The 25,643-nt window shown below is 40.4% G+C and overlaps 1 protein-coding gene across 1 annotated transcript in view; it reads left to right on the plus strand.

Annotated features, from left to right (window-relative positions):
- LOC104963499 (latrophilin-3-like) overlaps positions 1–23,775 on the plus strand; it is a 117,724-nt gene extending 93,949 nt beyond the window's left edge. Inside the window, exons 5-9 of the mRNA XM_010792098.1 lie at positions 10–24; positions 2,681–3,481; positions 14,910–15,266; positions 19,018–19,121; positions 23,734–23,775. Coding sequence (XP_010790400.1) covers positions 10–24; positions 2,681–3,481; positions 14,910–15,266; positions 19,018–19,121; positions 23,734–23,775 — 1,319 coding nt within the window. The remainder of the gene's footprint in view (positions 1–9; positions 25–2,680; positions 3,482–14,909; positions 15,267–19,017; positions 19,122–23,733) is intronic.
- Positions 23,776–25,643: the final 1,868 nt, after the last annotated feature.

Genomic DNA, 25,643 nt, shown 5'->3' on the forward strand with positions numbered 1-25,643 from the left:
TAAAAATAGAAGTGGAACAAAAAGGTAACTAAATGCCAACAACTTTTGTTTCACCTGCATTCTCATCTGGGTGTAGGCTTGCTTTTTTTTTTTTTTTAACGGTGACGGGTGCTCAAGCAGGACATGTTGTACGTCTGTGCTCATTGTTTGTCATGCATGCCCTTCATGGGGAAACTGGACCTTCACTCATCAACGTTTTGTGACACATATATGATGGTTATTTAAGGTAAGGTCATTACAATCTTGCAGTAAAGTAACCCTGGGGTGTTTTTACCCTCCCTTATAACTGAAGATTATTCCCGCTCTGCTTTATCAGCTCCATAATATTAAAGCAGAGGCTGATCAATACTCTGTCCAATAAGCTGTCACCATTTTTGATTATAGCTCTAACATGATGATGGCTATAACCTTCAGGGACTCTCTTGTCAATACTGGAAACAGATCATAGCAATCTTCCTTTATCAGCGCTGCATGATGCTGCATAACACCACATCCACATGGTGCATTGTGGGTACGCTTCATCTGCAGATTTGGATTAAAGTCAAACATGGAAATGGAGTCATTAAAACAAGAGTGAAAGGTTCTGCTTTAATAGCGCTGCAATACATTTAAGGTTTCATTGTAGTCATGAATTAATGACACATCACTTAAACCTTTGTCAGAGAGCGTGAGCGATGAAGCTGGAGGGCGGGGTCAAAAGATTTTATGGAGATGTTTTCTGTCAAATTCCCCTATGAAAGCCAAGATTGCTTTTGTATCACATCCATTTCACTTTCACCTCCTTTAAAAAGCACATATTACAAAGCTCACCTACTCTGAACTCTTGCTCATCCTCATCCGTAGAAACATCTTTAGAAACATCCCCCTGAGCATTTAGTGAGATGTGCCATGTCAACGGGAAGCTTCTCGCCACGTCTTCCTCCTGCAGGGAGACAATATGTTAAGTCTTCAGAGAGGAGGAGGGAGAAAGCCTCTGTTATAGCTGTCTCCTTCTTCTCCTCCTCTTCCTCGCTGCTTTTACTTCTCCATGCATCTGCATCCGGAGAACCTGTCACACTGTGTCGGGTCATTACAGAGAAAGCACCCTTCACACACTTTGTTTTTATGGGATTTACTTTCGAACGAAACGTGGAAAAATAGGAAAGCTGTCTTCTTTTGCTTTCCGACTTACTTTTCCTGTACCTTCAGGATTATACCTTTATGTATTAATACTCTGACTTTTAAGACAGTATAATCCTGTATTCAAAAGAGGTATTTTCAGAAAGACGGAGCGTTATAATTGCCTGAGTGGAAGGTAATCCATAATGAACTGAAATGAGTTTCCGCACACCGTGTCCACTCACTATTGACCCGCTGCAGCTGCACTGCCCGGCCCAGCCTTATCAGATTTCAGCACAAACCAGTTCACATATAATTAGTTTACTGCGCGGTGTTGTAAATCATGCCGCAGACCAAAAATGTCATGTGGGTGAAATAATGGACAGGCAATCATTATATGGATGATGTAATTACTGTTTTTCTATCTTTTGTCTTCTTTCTCCTGCCTCAGACAATAATCCCAGTGTAGCAAGTTATTATAATGTTTTAACTTTGACTTTTTATGACTATTTATTAACAACCTGGGTGTTTTTCTCCTCTGGTGCTGTTATATTTAATATAGAAGATATTTATTCTAACATCTATATTGGCCACCATAACAGAATGAGTCAAACACATTTCAACAGCCCAAAACACTTCCATTAGGAGTTAACTTGCTGCAGCTTCAGAAAAGTAGCAAATATAAAAACTTACATTTGCAAAAAACGCATGAAGAAACATCTTCACCGCCTTGACGAAACATGTGCAGTGTTTACTAAGATCTCTGTTTTAACAAAACGCTGCGAGGAGTAATTGTAGGTGTTTGGTCAGTAGGCTATATTTGAAATGACCAGGTTAGCTTTCAACTAGCTTGCTCACAGCGGATCTGGAATAATACCGGAGGGAATCATGTGATCACATTGTCAAAACATTTGCCAATTGAACCTACATTTTAGGTACGTTTCTAGTGACAGTGATTTTCATCCAATTTATAATCGCCGAATGTCAACAAGTGCTCCGGTCCCAGCTGTGTGCATCACTTTTTAGTGTCCCTTGGTTTCCGTTGTGTTTTGTTTTTGCAGCGTTTCATTTTTGAAGTGCTTTGAATTACCGCTGCACACGTTTCATCAACTTGGTGAACGGTTTCTTAATGTGTTTCAACATCATTTCCTGTCTTGTTTCTGCTTTACAATAATGTAAATGAAATAACCCTCACTTCATCTTTTCTCCGTCTGTTTTTCCAATGGCATTGTGAACCAATTGCCTTTAGGCTCAGCGTAAATGAACTAGAAGTGTTGTATACAGAATTTTTAAACTGCAATAAGTAACTGAAACCAGATGAGCACTTTGAGTAATTTGAGACGTGGATACAAATAATACAAAATGTTGCTTTTGGTGAATAGTTGTTTAATTTAAATGTACATGCTTTGTTAGACTAATCTATTAATATGTACTGCATTTAATCCCAACCTTGCTGACTTAATATCTCACAGTGTGGAAGATTAAGCTGCAGGTTTCATCCATTTTCAGTGTTTACCTCCTGGAGGTTTAATACCTGCCAATGTAACTCTGTACTTGTCTTTCCCCTCTTTTGGCTCCTCAGTCTTCCTGTGCCCAGGGCTTCTGCGCAGGGTGTACCAGAGCGAGCACCTCTTCGAGTCGGACCACCAGTCTGGAGCATGGTGCAAAGACCCGCTGCAGGCCTCCGATAAGATCTACTACATGCCCTGGACCCCGTACCGCACCGACACGTTGACCGAGTACTCCTCCAAAGAGGACTTCATCGCCGGGAGGCCGACCACCACCTACAAGCTGCCGCACCGCGTGGACGGGACCGGCTTTGTCGTGTACGACGGGGCGCTTTTCTTCAACAAGGAGCGCACACGCAACATCGTCAAGTTTGACCTGCGGACTCGAATCAAGAGCGGCGAGGCCATCATCGCCAACGCCAACTACCACGACACCTCTCCCTACCGCTGGGGGGGGAAGTCGGACATTGACCTAGCTGTGGATGAGAACGGCCTCTGGGTGATTTACGCCACCGAGCAGAACAACGGGCGCATCGTCATCAGCCAGCTGAACCCCTACACATTACGCGTGGAGGGCACCTGGGACACGGCCTACGACAAGCGCTCAGCCTCCAACGCCTTCATGATCTGTGGGATCCTCTACGTGGTGAAGTCCGTGTACGAGGATGACGACAACGAGGCCACAGGAAACAAGATCGACTACATCTACAACACGGAGCTGAGCAAAGACGGCTTCCTGGACATCCCCTTCCCCAACTCCTACCAGTACATCGCAGCCGTGGATTACAATCCCAGAGACAACCTGCTGTACGTCTGGAACAACTACCATGTGGTCAAATACTCTCTGGACTTTGGAGCGCTGGACAACAGGCTTGGTAAGAACAGCTCATTTCTTTTTTTCTTTATGCAATCTGTTTTGAAGACGTTTTCCGGTCAGAGGAAATTCATTGGTTCCATTGGCAAAGGGGGAGCAACACAACCACATATTTATGTTATGAAGGTTATGTATTTCTAGATGCCATACATACATTTTGCCTTGCAAGTTCAAGATCCTAACATTCTTTTTTTTGGCAGAAAATGACTTATTTCATCTTGCCACACCCTAAGACCAATTTTGAGACTAAGTACTTGAAAGGCTCTTAGAAAAATCTCCAATATCTTCTACTTGTTGTTCGTTCTGACTCACTTTTCTATTGTTGGATGCAAAGAGCAGCTTGGCATTGCAAGCTGTTAAACTCAAAGTCTTGTTTTTTATTAATAATTTGAGTATTTTCAAGAAAAACATTGAAATACATTTAACTAATGAAGCACCTCAACACAATGTGGGCTAATGTGTATAAGTGAATTGCCTAAATTAAAGTAAATGTATATAAATTATTAGAATACAATTGTAGTTAGCATTCATATGATCAGCTTTATTAATTCTCATTTAATGATATAAGAAAATATTTGTAATTCACACACATAAAGCTGACTAAATGATCTAGAAGTCTTGACACATTGGGGGTTTAACACTAAGTATTTCACATTTCGTGTCTCACGCATATGCTTTGCCTCTCTCTAGCTGTTCCTTCTGCAGAGAAACAAGCGACTGCACAGATCAGACTTCCAAAAACTCTTTTGAAAAGTCTAATTTCTCCCCTCCATTGTTCTTTTTATAAATTGCTGCTTGTTGTGAAGCATGAAACGGGGAGGAAAAAACCTGTTTTGACACACCATGGTAATTCTTTGCGCTATCTCATCAACAGCTCCAGTCAAAAATGTCACAAGTTGTTTGAGTGTGAAGTCCCTACCTCTGCTTTCTCTACCTGCAGCCTGCCAGATTAATTAATTTTTCTCCGCTGGTTTCATACACCGAGTCCTGCTTCAACACACTTCGTCATATATTCTTTCATTCAGTGGCCACGCTCACACTGTTTGCTTATGATGCTACCAGTAATATCATTTGTTGTCGTTAAGGAGAGTGAAATGCTGTTTTTATATGCTTTCAGCTTTAAATGATTCCCCATCATTTTTAACAGTTAATCACACGCACGTGAGTGTACACACATGCACAGGCATAATTCAGATTCCCAGCAGCAGATGTTGAGTTGTGTGTTGGCTGCAGAACAGAGTGCCCTCTAAAGAGGCTGCTGTATGAATATAGATTGTTAAACGCTGCATTAACAAGATGTATAGAGTCTAATACCAAATACAAATGTCAAATAAACAGGCTGGGAAGAAATGAAAGACTGATTGAATAGACTGTAAATAATTGCATTTCCTAAATACAGAAACGGGCTGTATTCCGGGTAAAGGCAGTGTTTTTCTCTATGCATATTTTCACACAATTATCTCACAATGAGCCTGATTGTGAGATTGTATGATAGCTTTAGCACAATATCAGTTAAATCAGCATCAGTGTAAGCACTTCACAACACACACATTAGTCTGTATTTGCTGCTGAGTGACCATGTCTGAACAATTTATATGCAATGACACATGGACAAGCTACATTTGACGAGGAAAGCTGCAGTAATAGAAACAATGAATGTGAAAAAGCCACACATGTTTGGAAGATACACCAATAAACTAAATATGTGTACTAGTTTACATTGAGTTAAGTTAAGAATATAAATAGGAAACATGAAGTGTGCTAAGAGTTCAAATGCAATGTAGAACTTTCCTTCGCTGCAAACTTGAGCTTTTTAATTGGATCAATGTGCCTGTTAACAAACTCAGAAAGGTGCCAGTCTGATCGCTCCAACACGAGCTCATTTCCACCTCCATAAGCATGCATGACCTGCTGTATCAGTGCAGCATGGTATTTGTGAAGCAGAGAAACATGTCCTGGCTGCAGCCTGGGCCTGCTGCCATGCTCCCATCCACAGCACCTGCTGCAGGGCAGGAGGCTGGCACAGGGCGATCATATGTGGGATTGCTCAAAAACACAAGATATGAACTGGTGCTTTACCTCACTAAAAGAACAAAGCAATATGAAAACATTCAAATGCAATGCACCAAAAAAGAGCATATTGTTCTGCATTTGCAATATTCCCCACTCTTTGCTGAATTATCTTCAACAGGCTGTTTTCAAGGACAGATGATCTATCCCTAAAAGTGCTTCCATGACAACTACATTGATCATCAAAATTCACTGAATTGGTAATAGAATAAGTGCAGGGGAAAAAAGCTATTAGCAGGCACATGATTAAAAGAAAAACTCCACTCTTCATGATCACATATATGCAAGGATGACTGGAACATGTCTCTATGATAGTTTTTAAAAACATAAAAGAAGGAAACAGCACACAATACTTGAATAGCGAGTTGACAAAAAATACACAGTGCGTTCAGGAAATCGAAATGTTGCCAACTCATTTTCACTTGCCACCGTGTCCTCGCTGGAGGTCGTAGATCTTCAGACAGTTGTGCAGATTCAATGTCTCTGAACTCACTCTGACCTAGTTCTTAATATTCGCCTTTTAGAGATTTCTCACCTCCTCCACCAAGGACAAACTGCAGAGGCAGAGCAAACACCTCTGATTGGAAAAGTTGCACAAAGTCAGAGTCAAGATAGCGAGGAGTATCATTTCTAGAAAATTAGCCTTGAACAAAAACTACTCCATCAACACCAGCACATAATGAGAGCTTGTTACTGAAAACATGACAATGCTCAGCAAAACATCCATTCTCTGAAGCCTTTGTCTCCGTGCAGTGTCACGGGTCAACAATAATATGATGCTCTGTGTGATGATGCTTCTGTATGCGCTCAGTTTTGTAGCCTTTGTTTGAGATGTTTTTATCTCTCTGTGCCAATATATGCTAACTGGATTTAAATCATATAAGCGGAGGGTGTGTGCAGCGACTCAGACATGCAGTATTGTTTCGCCTGGAGACATTGCTCCTGGCCTCGGCTTTGGCAGAATTACCTCTGAGCCGCCTGCCACACAGAAAATGACCCTGAGTCCCACACACCTGCTGCTGCAGAGAAATAACATCCATACATCATGTGTAAGCTTAGATGCAGTTTCTTTATCCCGGAGAATAGTGCAGCAATCTATTTGTGCTGTTGTTGTTGTTGCCTCGGTATGAGTTGTTCCCATCCTCTCACATTTCAGTGACAGTGATTCTTTTGTTGGCTCGTGATTGGCTCACAGTTGGTGTCATAGATTCATTCCCCGTCTGTCGGCCCTGTAATGTTGCCACATGTTGCCATCTGTCGGGGGCGGCGTGCCAGCCCTGCCGACGTGCCCCCCCCGACCTCCATGCCCAAACAGCCGATGTTTGGGAGGCTCAGGCCCGTCTTGGCTCTCTTTGGAAGAGCCTGACACATGCTAAATTGATTAAGAGTGTCTAAGTAGTAAATGCATGCTGGCAGAGTCTGCTGGAGATAATCTGAGTGTGACTCAGTGCTCTTAAAGCCACACTGATGTCCTCTGGGGGCTTCACCCTGTGGCCTTCCAGTGTATGTGTTTTTATTAGTGTATAGATTCAAGAGACACCCTGCAGGTTTCATCATTCAACATTTTTCATTTCTTGATTATAATATAAAGCTTTAATTAATGTCTCTTAGCAATTCAAACTAAATGCTACTTTTGACAATAACATTATTCTGCATGCTGCATGACGCCCATTTGATGTAGAGCTTTAAAAATGTAGGCTACATGCTTATTTGCAGGATACACACTATCACATGCCTCCTGCACTTCCTGCGGAGGGCAATTTTCTTCCAGGGAAAGTGTTATGTTTAGGATTATAGTTGAGAACGATTTTTCTAACACACACACACACACACACACACACACACACACACACACACATGCACAAGCCCTTTAATGCTGCAACACAATAGGGCTCTGTTAGTAATGCAGCTTTACATTTTTTCAGCACGGAATCAGGGAGCACTTTGTTGCTGCTTCGGAGCCCCTTTAAATCTTCCTGCTCCCTAGAAACATTTGTAAAATATTTTCAAAAATAATCCTAGTGATCCTGGTAACCTTACTTGGTATTTAGGTTTTTGAAGGAAGCCCCTGTCTCATGGTTCAGCATGAGGCATGTTCTGTGTGATACATCATTACACGTCACATGATTTTGTCTGGTGTCCCTGCTGCTGGCGGGACATCCATCACAAGCTCCACCTTGATCCAGAAATCATACACAGATCAGCTGTGTAGTGAGAGGGGTGGCAGGCAATCCCTCAATTAAGGCCAACACACTATCCATCTCCCTGACATGTGCAGAAATGGGAAAAAATGTGCTTATCAAAGTCCCTTATCTCATGTAGAACGTTGTGGTTGACTGGGGATTATTAGGACGGGCTGCATTGGTATTTTTTTGTGCCATTTTCAAAGTTTTCAAATGTAGCCGATTTCTGTGCAGTGTGTACGGTGAGCAGGATTTGGCACTTCAGTAATACCAAACTCAAAATGTGTGTAACTAGAGCTCCACTTTACAGGATATTCTCTTCCAAACTATGTATATGTCTGCCAATTTCCTCCAGAGTGCCAAATGTGCCACATAATATTTAACGGGCTTGGTGACACACCAGCTCAAAGTGATTGATTTTGGCCAATCAGTGAAGTAAATGTGATTGGAGGCCTCTGCAGCATCTTCAACTCTCATTATCAACAGAGTCACAGATATTCCTTTTTGGCCCGTTTGGTTGACAGTATTTTGAAAAGCCCTTCTTGAGGTTTTTTTTTTTTTGGAGAGGCCATTGAGGACTTTCCCCTTAGTCGGTCTGAAATGTGCTCACACTCTTTCCTCCTCTTGCCTCCGCCAAAACAATTGACGATGTTTGGCCTTGTCAGAAGATGGAGACTGGAGCTTTGGCTCTTAGAATACAAAAGGAATCCAACATTCTCTTCGCTAGGAAAATATTTTGCAGTGTGACAGTTATGCATGCACTTTAGTAATAATAGATGTGTAAATTGATGACAGATTTCCACAGTGATGAAGACGGGCTCATTTTGCAAGAGAACGCAGTGTTTGTGTGCACATGTGAGTTCATCCTGCACTACCTCTCTGTAGTGCCTGCAGTCTTTGCTCTGTCATTTCACTCCAACACTGAGAGTGTGAGCATCTTTGTGTGCATATATATCAGCGCAGGGTCTCTCTGCTCCCAGCGCGGTGTGACCTCCATCTATGCCCTCTCAAGTCCCAGGAAGAGCGCTCGGGAATGTGAAATTAATTGCCGAACAATGCGTGGCTCCCATCCATGACGGCTCTCATCATGTCAGATGATATCGAAGCATTACCGGATGTCTGGCTGCATAATTCACCGCTCCCCCCACCACACACCACACGTCCCAGTTACACTCCTGATGGATTTGTGGGCTCCATTAAATGACAGGACTTTTATCATTTCATTTGCCAACCGTTCTCCTCAGACACGTGTCGCGTTTGGTGGGATCGTATGACATAAACATTTGGGAATTAAGCTCGGGAGCTTAGTGAAATACATCATAATGAAGCGGGGACTGACTCTGGAAGATGGTTTCAAATAGACACAGATACATCGTTTTTCTGTGTTAGTTCACATGGATGCTTAATGGGTCTTAAAATTATAAGAAATTATTTAATATAAGTCTGAAATTGGTAATAACACATATTCAATTGTCATTTAAAACATTGCTAAAATGGGAGAGGTAGGAATCCTATACTTTCTGAGATTACAATAAATAGATACAAATGTATAAACAATTTTTAATGTAGGACTCTCCAGTTAGCAGAGTTGGTCTGTTAGCTATCAAATTTAGAAAAAACATTAGAGTGCATTTGATTAAATGTTTAACATCATAAATTGTGTGTTAGCTCATGACTGATGATTAACAAACGTGTAATACAAATATTAATAATTTGTTCGTTTTGTCATGTTGGGTCACATAGGGACACATGTTTTCAATTTAATTTCAAATGTGTTACTAACTGTATTTATCAGCTATAATTTGAAGTTAACCTACTTTTTTATGAATACCGAAAAAGATATCAGAAATAACTATAAGAGAAGAAGACTGAGTTACAAAGTAGAAGCAGCACCCTCAGCTAAAAATGAAACGAGAATATGGCATTCATTTATTTCTGCGAGACCCACTATTATCCACAGTCATGGATTTAGGCTTAAAGTTCGCTCCATTTTAAAGTACATGTCCCAGCAGCCTTTGAATCCCATTCAGCAGCTTTAAACAGGAAGTTAATAGGTGACATCACACTGAGACTGTCCCATATTTCTGCAGTCTGAAAGTGCCTGCTGAGGATGTAACCATGCATAAAGGTTCATATAGTAAAATTAGGAAGTAATTGGGTTCAGCTCAAGGTTGGAGGAGTCACTTTACCGTCTGATGCTCGTTTCGTTTTTACCCAGAGGTCTTTGGTCCTCTTTTGATCTGCAGTCTGCAGAAGTTCCTCAGAGCCAGAGCCCTCTCTCAGTGCGGGAAGTCACGTAAACCGGTTTCATTTCATAGCAGAGCAGTTTCTTTTTTGTACCTGGAGCGAAGAGGAGCGGGCTTATCTAATTGTGAAAGCCACGAGCCCCGGGATACAGAGAGGGGCTAATTAGTAAGAAATTAATGCTTTGAAATGAAGCTCAAAGCTTGGTGTGTGGGGGAAACAGACACGTGCTTTGGTGAGGGGATTTAGTGCAATAGAAACGTGAATGATAGGTAGAGCTGGTGCTTCAATGAGAGCACATTTGTTCCTGTCTTTATGAAGGATGAGGTCCCTGTTTAAGTGTGGGGACATTGAAGCCCCTTAGCTCAATAATCATGAATATCTGATGGCAAGTAGTTTGTTTTCAATCTACTTTGTAGTGATTTAGAGAATGCATTGAATCTTAAACATACAGAAGATACATTAGCTTAATGTTTGAGGCCATTTTATTGATTAATAATCCAAAACCCACTGCAAAGAGGTAGTATTTAGTCATGTGTCTTCACCCTGGCCAACCGTTTTGTTGTTGATATCTTCAAACTGAAACCAGAAATGCTCCCCACACTGAATACTGTCTGTGAGGTCACTCCCCTCGGAGTGAAGCGATGTTTTGTTCACCTCGCCGGAGCTTTTCTGTCTCTTCCTCCCTTTGCAGAACTGGCAAAGCAAAACAAAATGTCCTTGTGTTGTCTCCGAGGCGATAGTGCCTGCAGACCGTGGCTGCTGTCTGCCGCTGCTGCTGCTTCTTTTTCCTTTTTTTGTGCTCATCTCATGGAAAAGATATACAAGTTTGCTCAAGGACACTTTCTTCCTTTCCACTCCCGGTCTCTATCTCTTGTGCGTGTCTTTGCAGCCGTATTTAACATGCGGCGTGCAGAAAAATAATTCAACAGTGGGCTCAACGGGATCATCTGGAAGTATGGAATTAAATTCCAGACATGGTTCCTTCTGACTTTGAATTACCCTCATGCTGGAAAGCAGATTTCTTTAAGCCTTATTTCCTTTTACTGTCATATAACCCAGCGTTGAAGAAGGCAATATGATAACTACTGAATTCATCTCATTGTAAGATGGATATTTGTCTCAGAGAAACATTTAAGAGAAGAAACAGCATATTATGTATCTTTCAAAACAAACGTTCATCTTCAGGAATATTGTGCTATCTCATCTTTCAAATGTCACACAGTCTCATTTTAAATGTCTTCAGCTAATGCATGCTGCAATGCTTTAAATATAAACTCTGGAGTTGTATTTTGTATTTTTCCTTAAGTCTGCATTTCTCACAGCTAAACAAACTCTCAGCAGAGTCCTGACCACTACAATACCTCCTTATCCTAACAGTCCGTCTGCACACCTTTTCAGCAGCTTGCTTATCTGCGCCTGTGCACGCTGACCCTTCCTGACCTCAATATGAACGCTCAACTCATAGCATCAGATTTCCATGAGCTCCTCTAATGGTCTCCTTTCATGATATGCACCAGTGGAGGATTTCAATTAGACTTAAATTGATGCCTCTACCTTTGTGTAACATATCTCCATGACTTCTCTAATGCAGATGCCTGAATTAGTTCTTCCATGAATAATGAAATAAACATTATGCTGTCCTCGAAGATATTTCTCCCTCCTGTTTTCATGATGCTGCATGTTGATGATGTCTGACGGCGGTTATGGGATGTAAATGGTGATGTGTCTGAGGCGGAGGAAATGCTAAATAGCTATTTGAGCACGCATGTGATTTTTGTAAATGCCTGTTGATGTGTGATAGTGTCAGTTTGTGTTGGATGATGTGTGAGCATGTCATTGTGCTTTTCTGCAGCTTATTCATAGACTTGCATCCACTCACACACATGCAAAAGCTTATTTATTAAGTTTTCCACCTAAAATGTAAGGTCAATTCCTGGGAAATGTAGCAGCAAAAGTATTTACTTTCATTTAATTTGCATTTACCGTAACTCACAGCAGCTACAATATCATATAGATACAACACCATTTGGAAGACATTTAATAAAGACAATATCAGTGATTCAAATTCAGACTTTGACTAACAAGATATTTATTTGTTTCCTGTTATTTAATTTGTCTTGTTAGGTACTCAAAGTGAGCGTGTGACTTCGCTTTTGTGCAGCTTAATCATGCACTTGCATCTCTACTTACACTCATGCACAAGCTTACATATTCTCCAAGTTTTCCACATGCAATTTAGCTGTTTTTCTGCCTGTGAGAGATTTTTTCAGTCAATTGCTATTAAATAAGGCTCCTAACGTTGAACTCACATTTAATTCAATGAGGTTGTTATTCTTGTTCCAGCTTATTGATGGAGTTCCTCCACAGGAGTGCTGTAGATACCTGTGGATCTTTAAAACACAACACACTCTTTAGTTAAAGAAAACAAATACTCCATCAGCCTGAGACTGTTGCAGCAGCGCCTTTAACCAGCACTGCTGTCTCTGAATGCTGTTCAGCTGAAAGCATTGCCTGCTGATATGTCCCGGTGTGTGTCATTACAGCCTGGAGGCGTCTGCCACTAATTTATGCCGTTTTATTCCACTGCTCCCTGATCCACCGTACGGAGAAAATTGTGGATTTCAGCGGTGACGTGTGTTATCTCTATGATGTCCATTACACCTGCCAACCCAGAATGGACCCTCATTACATTTTGTTTTGCTCCCCTTTCATACAGAGATTGGGAACATTTGTCACTTCTGTCATTTTGATTGTATCTCTGCATTAAGTGGAGCCCCACCTCCCTCCCGCCTTCACCAAATTGTATTTCTGCAAGACCCTGGTTATGTCTGTGTGAGAAAGTGCTCTCTCATGAGGACTTGTTCAAAGGGTCTCCATTCTTCTAAACCACACACTGTAACCAGAAAGTCACTGGGAGAACAAAGACCTTTGTTACTGCCGGGGCAACATTTCGTGTTCGCAGTTGGGGAGTCGTTCTTCAGATTGTTTGTGTTCATGAGCTTGAAGTCTTATTGTTGAAACCATATGGATGCTACAGGAAGGATATGATGTATTTTATTAATCAAACCGCTTAAACAACACGCTGATAACTCTTAAGAGTTCCTGTGAATTTTACATCATGAAGATTGAAACATATTTGTGAAAACAGCATGCAAATGGTAAATGAGTAACAGAGCGATGCTACTGAATAAAGATAGAATACATAAGATATACAATATTGATATCACATTGGGAATGTGTTTTGTAACAGCAGCATGTGAAGAAAGCATTGTACATTAAAGGTGGGGTAGGTAATTTTGGAGAAACCAGCTCCAGTGCGATAGAATTTGAAAATACACAGCCGGAAAAAAATCTGCCACTTCCTTACAGAGCCCTCCTCCAACACACACAAATGCGCACATGACCAATGAGGGCACGAGATAAGTTTGTGCACAGATGGAAGGCTGACAGGCAGGTAGGCCATCCAGTTATTTTAGCTGTGAAGCTAAAATGACTGGTTGTGCTTTTTACAGTGCTACGGCTTCCACAGATGACATTTCTTTATGTATTTATTGTCAAAGCACTTAAGATATTCATTGCTATCGGGATGTTAAGAGCATTCCATGGAATATAACAAAAAGTGTATCTCGAGCCGGTTTCTCAAACTTACCTACCCCACCTTTAATAAACATAAACAGAAAATATGGGCATATTACCAATAGAACGATATACTATATCTAAAGAGTATAGTTATGCAATATCACTGCAACTTGGCCATTAAACCAAAAATGGTTTGTGTGCTTGTGTTTTAGTGCATTTAAAGCTAATATTTTAGCATGTTTTTTGATGTTCTTAATTTGTATATTTATGGTTTATTATTGCATTTATTGTAAGTTGCTTTGGATAAAAGTCTCAGCTAAATAATGATTTAATATATACAAATATATACAAAGGTCACAGATATGTAGTAGTAGTAGTAGAACCTTTATTTATCCAGGAAAATCAATTAAGAACAAATTCTTATTTACAATGATGACCTGACAGGAGGCAAAGGCTTCCTGAGGGGATGGGGTTTGGGAGGAAAAAAAATAAAAAGACAGACTCCGGGCACTACAGAGCCCAGGAGACAACACAAACACATAGAGCAAAGATGACAGGCATAGCAGTTAAACATATAAAAACTCTAAAACAATATTGCTGTGGTTCAATCAGTCATTAAAATCAGCATCAGGCAAAGCAGCTACATGTGTGTACCAGGGTGTCTACAATAGTGACATTGATGGTGCGGGGAGACAAAGGTTTTCATTTTCAAAGGTTTTGTGAATGACATTCCAGCTATCTGCTGCTGCAAATTGAAAGGTGGAGCGGCCAAAGGATATGCCATAGGATTTAAGAGTCTAAGATCAGTTACTGTCCTTTTAGTTACACAACCAAATGCAAAATTAACATTGATAATTCTCTTGGCAGAAAATATGGCCGCCATCCTTAAAATACAAAATGTGTTGTGGAAACACTGTGCATCATCCTTGAAAAAACCGGAGCTTCATCTCTTAAAAAGCAAAGAATCAGGACATCCTTTAGTATAAAAACCTTGGCTGCTTTCTGCGTTGTAAGATATATGATGAAGAAGGACCTCTGACTCTGTGTGGTGTAACCAACTCCACACAATCATAAAAAACCTGTTGCGAAATTAATTTTGTGGAACCTATTTTTACAATCAGTGCTGCAGGAGCACAGTGATGATTTGTGTGTGTGTGTGTGTGTGTGTGTGTGTGTGTGTGTGTGTGTGTGTGTGTGTGTGTGTGTGTGTGTGTGTGTGTGTGTGTGTGTGTGTGTGTGGGGTCCAAACCCGACACCATGCACGCCAATGCAAAGTCACGCCTGCCAGCTCCAATTGTTTAAACTCTTCCCTTAAAATGACAACTCTGCATTTGTTCCTCATTTTCCCAGAATCCTCCTCTTCTGTGGTGGTTTACATGGACACCACCACCATGATGACGAGCTCCTCCCCTCGAATGACCACCTCTACCAGGACCACATCCAGGACCACCACCGCCAAGAAGCCTTCCTCCACCACCCCCGCAGCGCTGGTCCCGTGGCCCCGCACCACCTCCACAGCGTCGGCCCCCGTGCACACGCTGGTGGGGGGTCTGCTCCCTGAGGAGGAGCACAGCAGGGAGCCACCTTCCTCCAAGCTCCCCAACATCAGGGTGGAGTACTGCAACCCCCTGGTGATGATGGACGTCTCCTGGCCCAGAACCAAGCAGGGCACGGGGGTCAAGATGCCCTGCCCCCCAGGAACATTAGGTAATGTGGATTATCATCAGTTTTGATATTTCATATACATGAACCTGGTAAAGACAAAATGGAAAAAAGAGGCTTTGTTAACAAATACATTAACCAGGGAAATAAAAAAAGGTAAACAAAGAAAATGGGGTTAGTTTTAAGAACAAGTCAGCCTAGTTCTTATTTATTTGAATCAACTTGGATTTGTTGAGGATTATTATACCGTGCATTCAAAACTAATTTAGTTCATTTTATTTTATTGGTTTATGTCGGAACTGTGTGATCCAAATGGATGGATATTGTAGATGCAAGTAGTTATACCTGTATCTGTCGTTGAAGAGCTATCACTGTTTTCCCGAAACTAAGGAATTGCTTTCAAACTACAAACATTTGTTTTTATTATTATGTGTCATTTGTTTGTATTTGGGCCACTCTACAGTTTGTGGATCAATAGAGTATGAAATATAATGTTCAGAATAGCATTCCTCACAGCAACATTCAGTTCAACCTGATTAATGTCCCAGAAGCTCAAACCCTGCTGTGTTTAAAGATGAAATCTGCTGCTGAATTATAGATGTTGTTTCTTTATTCCTTCGATGAGAGAGGATGTCGATACTCTCGTTAGCAGACGGTCTGCAGGCTCTTCAGGCTGCGTGTTGCTCGCCGCTGTGTGTTTCTTTGTGTTTACACTCCCTGCAGCTCCTCGCATCACTAACTGTCCTCACTCTCCATTCCTGACTCACTCACAGCTAGGCTAAAGATAGCTAAGCATTGCATCTGTATGGAAGCTAGCACGCCTCAGACACATTTTCCCGTCTATCCTTTGTGTCGGGCTAGTTGAAAGGGCTTTGTTTGTCAGGCCTCTGCTTTGTCTTAATATCACAAAGAAAGGGAAGTGTGCATTAAGATAAATTCTATAACACATAGGTTTGAGCAAGCTCTCTGATTGGTCAATAGGCGTGTTTGATTCCACGATCAAACAACGATCAAATAGAACGTGCCTAATCACAAAGTACCCAGTGGCCTACACACGCCACTAGCCTACCGAAACTACTTCCATGAGCCTACATCGTGTGGTTTCCATAGCGACGTTTAGCGACACACAGCCGTTACACTGTTATACATTGTCTCTCGTTGGAAATCGGTAGCTACAAAATGTCAGATTTTAAAGTTAATTTTGATTTGTTGGGGGGGCCTCAGTATTGATGAATGGTTGGACATGGACACAGACCACAAAACCAACGAAAGATTTGCGGCTGTTTCAACTGACGAGTTGAGTGCGTTGGAAAAAAGTTGCAACGAAAAGAGTACATTGGCGTCAACTACCTGGGCTGTCAATCGTTACCATGGGAACTACTTTCTAGGAACTACTTTCTGACGGAGATTAACTCAAGCAGAAAGCGTAGGTTTGGGAGCAAATTAGCCCACATTATGAAATTATTTTACGATATTGTTGATTAAAATGATAGTTTGTGTAATAGAATCTCAATCATACACTTGATTGCTTAAATCAATGTTGGCCCCTTTACATGGAAAAGCTTTACCTCTAAGTGCTGATCAAGCAGCTCGTATTTTAATGAGACTTTTTTTGAGTAAAGATGCTACAATGGTTGATGATTGAGAAATTAAGTTTAAATTGAACTAAAATATAACTTAGAAACAAATTAAACAAAAAGAAGAGGTGATGCAAATCAGATATCCTATTTATTTATATTTTATCTTCTGCAATTTCTCCTTATTCAGATTTTTATTATGGATTTGGGAGTGACTTTATAGGGTTGAAATATGTCTCGAAGCCTGAAAACCATCAATCTTTGCACACACCGACAGACACACACACGCGCGTACGTAGAGGCTTCATTAATGGGCGACACCCGCGCCCGTCGAGACCTCACTAACAGCCGTCATATGGAAAGATAAGAGGAACACCCCCCCCCTTCCTCGTCTCGCTCTTCAAAGCCGCTGCTCTTCAGACGAGCAGAGACACGACTCCGAGCTTCCTCCGACGCTCTTTGAAAGTTCCTCGAGCTCCTTTTCCCGTCTTACCTTCACTTCTCCGCTCGCTGTCACTCTGTCTCCTCATCCTGCCTCTCAATATAGGAGGAAATGCGCTGTCCCTTATCTTATAAACCCATCAAATATAAGGCTGTCCAAGGTGGACTGGGGAAGGAAATGATGTGTCAATCAAAATGTATATCTGCTAATGCCGCCCGTCTCACCCGCCAACAGAGCCAGCAAGGGCGATGTAATGTCAGCGTGTAACTGGTGAGGCTTGCTCTGAAAATAGAGACGCAGGTTATTTGAGGTACAGGGAAGATCAGGTCAAAGACACTCTCTGTTTGCAAATACAGAAATCCTTTATTTGTCCAACTGTAGAAAATGAACAGCAAGGGTTACAGTGAAAATACAAGGCTAAATACAAAGAGTAGGCTTACTTAATTAAAAGTAAAGAACAATTGAATAAAAGTAAGGAGAAATAAGTACGCAGACATGGTTAAAAAGACTTGCCTTTTAAACATATAAAGGTGTTGACATAGTAGGAAATAATATGTAATGTGTATTTTGCACATAACAGAGATTATTGCACTAGAGCTAAAGTGAAATAGTAGTCAGTAATGACAGTAGTGCAAATGCAGAAGAGTGTATATTGCACATATTGCAATAGTCTGTCATCGTTGTTTTGTTACTGTTATATCTTGATATAACCATATTTTATGTATTGTCATGATTGAAAGTGCTGGAATATAGTGAAATGCGTTATTTAAAGTACCGTTTCAGTAAAATGTGTGTTTGCAGACCATGTACGCGCACTGAAACCTATCAAACACACTACTGGGAAAGAAAATCATAGTAAAGTCTCTAAGTGAAAAATCTGACTTCTTCTTCAACTGTGATTTGTAAGGCTGAATTGATGGTTACATCGTTGAATTGTTCTATATCTGGAGCTGTTTTAGTACAAAAGTGTGGAAAAGAGTCAACATTGTAAGAGTGACACTCCCTAAATCTCAATACTTTCTGCAGACACAATTTACCCAGCCTGCTTAATTGACCTTTCCCCAGTGAATTCAGCTTCGCCACACTTAATTGGCACCCATGTTGCTGTATTTTCCATGCAGGAGTTGAAGTGTCACACACAGACACCGTGTGATTTTTAATGACTGCATACAGACGCCGTCTGGGCGAACTCCGCTGGCCTCGAGTGGAGCAAACTTAATTTCAGTCACTGCAAGATAAAACCGCCCAATTACATTCTGCTGCATCGTTTAATTTAATCACTTAAGAATTGTGTTTCTTTGGGATGTCGCAGTTTTATTTAGAAAATAAGAAAAAGTGCTTGCCATACGGGAGGATTGGGCTTTCGTTGGTCCGACTGAGAGCATTGTGTAGTTCATCACTCTGTAATGGGAAAAGTAAGAGAAATGAGAAAATGTGGGCAAGACGAGAGGTCTTCCAGAAACACACACACACACACACACACACACACACACACACACACACACAATCAGAAACCTTTTCCTCGTCCGACAGTGGGGACATTTAAAGTGTTACAGCAAAGGGAAAGTGCAGATAAAAAGAATACAAAACTATTTCCATATTAAATGAAGAGGCAAACTTGCGTTAATAAAATCAAATACATAAGTATTCATCCATATCAAAAATGGTTGCCGCGTAGTTTTAGAGTTATGAGCACACACGTTACAGAACACAGTGTCCTACAGATGGGTTTTTCTCTTCTGATATAATAAATGTGATTTCATTGTTCTGTCTCCAGGCGTGGCCTCCTACATGTGCGTGGGTCCAGAGGGATACTGGGAACCCCAGGGGCCCGACTTCAGCAACTGCACCTCCCCCTGGGTCAACCTCATCAGCCAGAAGGTACTGTAAACAGCTGCAACATAGAATTATTCAGAAACAGTGAAACGACGAGATGTGCTTTGATTAGGAGGTGAATCTTTGCCTATGTTTTAAAATAAATGTATTTAGGAGTCAGGGATGCACAGATACTGATATTGGGTCCATACTGACTCAATAGCTGTTCAAATTATTTAAACAGGACACATTATGCTAATTCTCTGTTTTAAAATAGTAGTGTGTCTCCATGCTTTATTGTTCAAAAGAATCTTTATTTTCCCAGTCTGCTCTGATTGGTTAGCTTGCCGGCTGTTGTGATTGTTCAACCGCTTACATGTTACTATGTTCTGGAAGTAAACAAAGGAATTCAATGGAGGCTTTTCAGGCAGCGAGGGAGTGTGTGGGAGAGAAGCTTTGGGATTTTAGCCTTTGCAGATCATTTACATGCATACAAACCTATAGAACACACTCGAGGGAAGGGAACAATTATGATTGGTGCATCCCTTTTCTAAGTAAGATGTTGTACAGTTCACAATTCAAAAGAAAAGGTGTATATATAAAACATTACTTGTACAGGTTCTTAGTTATGTGTGGTCTGTTCTTGACGAGTCAATTCATGTTGAGGATTAGCCGGAGGTTTCTCCTAAAAGAAAGATCTCCTCCTGCCTCTGCAGCAGGTTATTATGCTGATCCCCATTTAAAGCTTCCTGTTTAAATCTGTAATACAATCGAATCAGGAGAGGAGAAGGGTAGCTGCAAGTGGGGATCAGGGTTCCAGATTATGAATGGCAAGCAATGTTGAAAATGTTCTCCTTTAAACTCATAGCGCAGGCCCCTGAGGCGTGCATGTTATAACGCCTCTGATGTATTCACCGGCACCGAGCCCGGCCCATTAAACTAACGGCAGTGTGCAGAAATGGAATGCAGAACAAAATAAAGAGAGGAGAGGGATGATCAGGTGTATTTCTGAACAGTAAAGCTCCTCTGAGGCTGATGTTGCACATACTCGACATCTGAGAAAAAGGTGACAATCAAGAAATGCATGCACTTAAAGAGAAGTGTCATTAATGTTCTTCTTCTGCTGGCCGCTGTGGAACACTTTAATTAAGACTATCGTGTCAGAGATGCCCATCTGCCACTTCGTTCTTTTATATTTCCTGTACATTGATCTGCTCATTACCAGATGCTTCTAACGACAAAACGATTGATGACAATATGGAGGATAAAATCAATGATATTAGACAAAAAGAAACACTGTCCATCCCCTCATTAAGAGGAAAACATATTCCAGAGGCACTTTCCCCTGTACAAACCTCTGTGAAGAAGACTAATAAAGAGCATAATTGGCTTAATAAACTCGCAGGCGATGATAGCAAGTGATGCCGAAGTAAATCTGTTGTACTTAGTGCCACTGCGGTTTTAAAGCTCATCTTCCTGCATCAAGTCTATCAGTGAAACATCCTTGAAGTTAAACGACTTTTGATAAAAGCAACTTGATACTGATAGGAGTTCCTGAAATGATTCAAGATGAATGCGAAGTTACATTATGCTCTTCTCAAGGTGGAGACCCAATAGTACATGCCGTTGAGTTTTAGGTGTAGCATGGAAACGTTTGATATGCTACACCTCGTCACATTATTAGGTAGAGATGGCTACTGTAGGTAGGCTCTAATTTGAAAACCGGGATAAATAAGTGTGAAAACTTGTGTCAGGGTGTGTGGTGAGCCTCATTAGTAAATAAACAGATGCCTCCACAGCTCACAGTTTAGATCAGGGGTGTCAAACTCAATTTCATCGCGGGCCACATTAGAATTATGGTTGCACTCAAAGGGCCGGTGGTAACTTTAAGGCTATATAAATATACATAGATACATATACATAATAAATATAAAATAATGTATTTTTTTACAATATTTTCTCTGCATTGGATTATTATCGGATAGGGTAATAGCTTCATAATTAACTACGTCTGAAAGCAGAAGTCTAGGGGAAATAATTGCAAGTCTCTTCATTGAGAATGTCAAAAAATGATTTAAAAAGAAAAGCCACATAAAAAAGTCAAAAAAAAAGTTACATTTTGAAAAAAAAAGTCAAATTCTGAGAAAAAAGTCAAATGAGGGATGCATTGTGGGACATGTAGTTTATGGGCAACGTGCTTCTGTAAATCGGCATGTAATCGTNACTCAAACTTTGTAGCACCTAAACTCAGATAGTCATGTCACAAAATGATTTAAAAAGAAAAGCCAAATAAAAATTTAAAAAGTGAAATTTTGGAGGAAAAAAATCGAATTCTGAGAAAAGAGTCAAATTTGAGATGCATTGTGGGACATGTAGTTTATGGGCAACACACTTCTCTAAAGCGGCATGTAACCGTATAATAAACATATTATATTCTTTGCAAGCTCTTATGGGACCACAGAAAATGAAAGCCGCGGGCCGGATTTGGCCCCCGAGCCTTGAGTTTGCACCCCTGACCTACAGCAAAGACACCCCAGGGAGAAATACAGCTTATAGTTCATTAAAGCCACCAAACAACATGGGATACACAATGATGACCGAAGATTTCATTTATGTGAGTTTTATCCAAACAGTGCACACTAGAAAATGTCAATATTAACACGTTATGACTTTTGCACCGTTTGACTGATTTAATCACTGGTTTTTACAAAACAAAGTCAAATTGTACGTTAGTTATATTTAGAATATGTTCACGTATTTACCTTGCTGTTAGACAGTTTACTCTTCTTTGGATTCAACAGATTACAGACTCTTTAGATCAGTGAATAAGTTGAGCTCTGAGACAAATCAGGAAATGAAATAAGAAGCCTACTGTGTTTTGTTATATGTCTGGTGTCTAAATGAAAACATTTAAATAATGCATTGTCACTTTGGTGGACAGAGAATCAAAGCCTCTAATAGGCCTATAGAAATATCAGTTTTTGGTATTTTTATGCGTGCATTTAATTTATTCCATAGTCAGTCTGACCTAAGATTTTCATTGGCATAACTACACTGTGTTTGTATGACAGAATAAAGAGCCTTGAACCTTGAACAGCCTGCAGTTATAGATGCAGTTTGAAGCCTGGGAGTAAAACATCCATATCAGCTCATTAATACGCTATATTTAGAATATGTTCACGTCTTTATCTCGCTGTCAACCAACCCTTGTTATAAGAGAACTGAAGCCTTTACTTATGCTGTCTTTAAAGCCACGAAACGACATGAATACAAGCCTCAGTCTGTTCGTGTTTTCAGCACTTTTCCACTTCTTTAGACTCATCAGTGAATAAGTTGAGCTTGAAGTTAAGAATCAGGAGATAAAAGAAGAAACCTACTTTTAGGTCTGGTGTCTAAATCAAGGGGGTCAAACTCAATTTCATCGCGGGCCACATCAGCATTATGGTTGCACTCAAAGGGCCGGTTGTAACTTTAAGACTTTACAATATAAAAATACATATATAAATATATAATATATATAAAATAATGTATTATATTACATTATTGCCCCTGAATTGGATTATTATCAGATAGGGTAATAACTTCATAATTAACTACGTCTGAAAGCAGAAGTCTAGGGCAAATAATTGCAAGTCTCTTCATTGTGCATGTCACAAAAAGAGATGCATTGTGGGACATGTAGTTTATGGGCAACGTGCTTCTGTAAAGCGGCATGTAATCGTATAATAAACTTATTTTATTCTTTGCAAGCTCTTGATGTCCACATAAAAAGTGGAAAAGAGAATTAACTTTTTTTTTTTTATTATAGAATATAAACAAGACAATATACAATATTCTGGATAATTAAAATAGAAAGTCAAAATACAACAGGGTCCAAAATACTACAGGTACTTTATAAGAAAGGAGAAACTTAAACTATGTAGCACCTAAACTCAGATAGTCATGTCACAAAATGATTTAAAAAGCCAAATTAAAATATATATTTTTAAAAAGTGACATTTTGGAGGAAAAAAATCGAATTCTGAGAAAAAAGTCTAATTTGAGATGCATTGTGGGACATGTAGTTTATGGGCAAAGTGATTCTGTAAAGCGGCATGTAACCATATAATAACATTATATTCTTTGCAAGCTCTTATGGGGCCACAGAAAATGAAGCCGCGGGCCGGATTTGGCCCCCGGGCCTTGAGTTTGACACCCCTGATCTAAATGAAGACATTTTAATAGCTAATGCATTGTCACTTTGGTGGACAGATAATCAAAGCTTCTAATAGGCTTATAGACATTTTTTTGTATTTTTATCCGTGCACTTGTCTCAGTAAATTTACCATAGTCAGTGTATAACCTGCAGTTATAGATGCAGTTTGAAGCCTGGGAGTAAAACATCCATATCAGCTCATTGATACGTTATATTTAGAACATCTTCACGTCTTTGTCTTGCTGTCAACCAACCCTTCTTATAAGGAAACTGAAGTCTTTACTTATTCTGTCTTCAAAGCCACGAACCGACATGAATACAAGCCTCAGTCTGTCTGTTAGTGTTTTCTGCTGTGTCAGAGTCCACTGCAGTGACTCGTGCAGACAGCATCAGCTGCTGACTGACTCGTAAACACCGTCTGACCCAGGTCTGCAGGCTCTGACCTCTCAATGTGTTTACTTTGTGCTTTTATTGTTCATTTAGAGGCCGTGGAGCCGTCTGGACACCAACAGGAAGATATTCTGACCATGTGACACAACAGTTATATCGGTCTAAAGACCTGTGTATATTACTTTAAAATCACTTCGATTGCACGGTCTTTTAAGGAGCCTGTGAAATGTTTAAATGATGCATTGAGTCTGTTTCTTCTCAAAGCTCAGACCCCACAGTAAAGTCCCCCTAACGGTCCCAAGGCTGTGACCTGCAGGCAACGTGAACAAACATCTGAAGCATGTGAGTCCAAAGAATCTCATGACGTCTGAATGGGAACAGCTAGGACTTCAAATCAGGTCAGCTGCAAGGAGAGGAATGATAGGCATGTTGTTGTTGTTGTTGTTGTTCCCACAGCTCTCAGACAGTAAAAGAAACTGAGTTCAAACACAGAAGTACCAATGATGCAATGTTTCTATTTGGTTAGATGTTTTCTTTAATCATTATCAGAGGGCAAAGAGCTTTATGTGGATAGTGGGCATTAAAAAGGAGCATTGTGTTCATTTGGAAAGTTGATAAATCCCTTTGACCCCAGGTTGTAAAAATGTGTTTGCTAATAAATTGTTTATTTTAATTCTGTACAAAATAAACACAAAAATGACTAGTTTCTGACTTCATGCTGAACCAGCTTACAGCCCATGTCCCCTCTGTAGTTGAATCAGCCCATCATTAATCCATTCAAACCTATTTAAATCACAATGTTACCTTTTTATTTTTGTTTGCATGCTTCTGGGACACCAAAGCTATAAAAGAATAATAAATAAAATAACTTTTGTGCCCTACATTCGCCTTAAAGGTACGGTACGCTCAATATTTACTTGGTTGTTCTTTGAAGAATGTATCCATGGGTGACCAGAGCAGTATTTTAAATCACACATTGTCAGGAAACAAAGAGCTTTATGTAGATTATTTTGGAAGTGGGCTTCATGTTCATTTAAACTAAGTGCAGTTAATTTAACTTAATTTTCCAAATGGATTGGTTGAGCGCATATTTCACTCAAATAAGGTACTTTTTTATTGACCATTAAATCAAAGAAACGTCTGTGTCTTATACTGTATTGGCTGTTAAGTTAGGCAAGCACAACATGTACATTACTTAGTTGTTCTAAGGGTGCAGTTTTTTGGTAACTTAATCTTCAAAATGGATTTATTTTACCCTTTTCAGGAACTTCTTTATAGCAACACCCCCTGAGAAACACACGCAGGTCCTCTTTCCTCTTCAGTGATCCTCACTTGTTCTATTGTGTAATTTTTTATTTTCGAATCACATGCTCTACTGTATATTTACTTACAATGCCCTGTTTAGCCAACACCCATATCTAAAGGCTGCCGGAGTCACAATGAGAGGAGGACGCTGAGAGGAGGACGCTGAAACCGAAACCAGCTTTATTCAGCAGAAGATCCTCTTTCCTGTCATCACAGAAATACTAGAATGTGACTCTTACTACGAGTGACGCAGTGATTTAAAAGGTCAACTATTGTCCTCAATCCACTTCTTCATGTCTCTCCTACATCAACATGTGTCCCCTCTTCTCCATGTCTCTCCTACATCAACATGTGTCCCCTCTTCTCCATGTCTCTCCTACATCAACATGTGTCCCCTCTTCTCCATGTCTCTTCTACATCAACATGTGTCCCCTCTTCTTCATGTCTCTCCTACATCAACATGTGTCCCCTCTTCTTCATGTCTGCTCTACATCAACATGTGTCCCCTCTTCTCCATGTCTCTTCTACATCAACATGTGTCCCCTCTTCTCCATGTCTCTTCTACATCAACATGTGTCCCCTCTTCTCCATGTCTCTTCTACATCAACATGTGTCCCCTCTTCTTCATGTCTCTTCTACATCAACATGTGTCCCCTCTTCTCCATGTCTCTTCTACATCAACATGTGTCCCCTCTTCT

The sequence above is a fragment of the Notothenia coriiceps genome, unplaced genomic scaffold (genome assembly GCF_000735185.1).
Source record: "Notothenia coriiceps isolate Sejong01 unplaced genomic scaffold, NC01 NC01_scaffold00036304, whole genome shotgun sequence".
NCBI classification, from domain to species: Eukaryota; Metazoa; Chordata; class Actinopteri; order Perciformes; family Nototheniidae; genus Notothenia; species Notothenia coriiceps.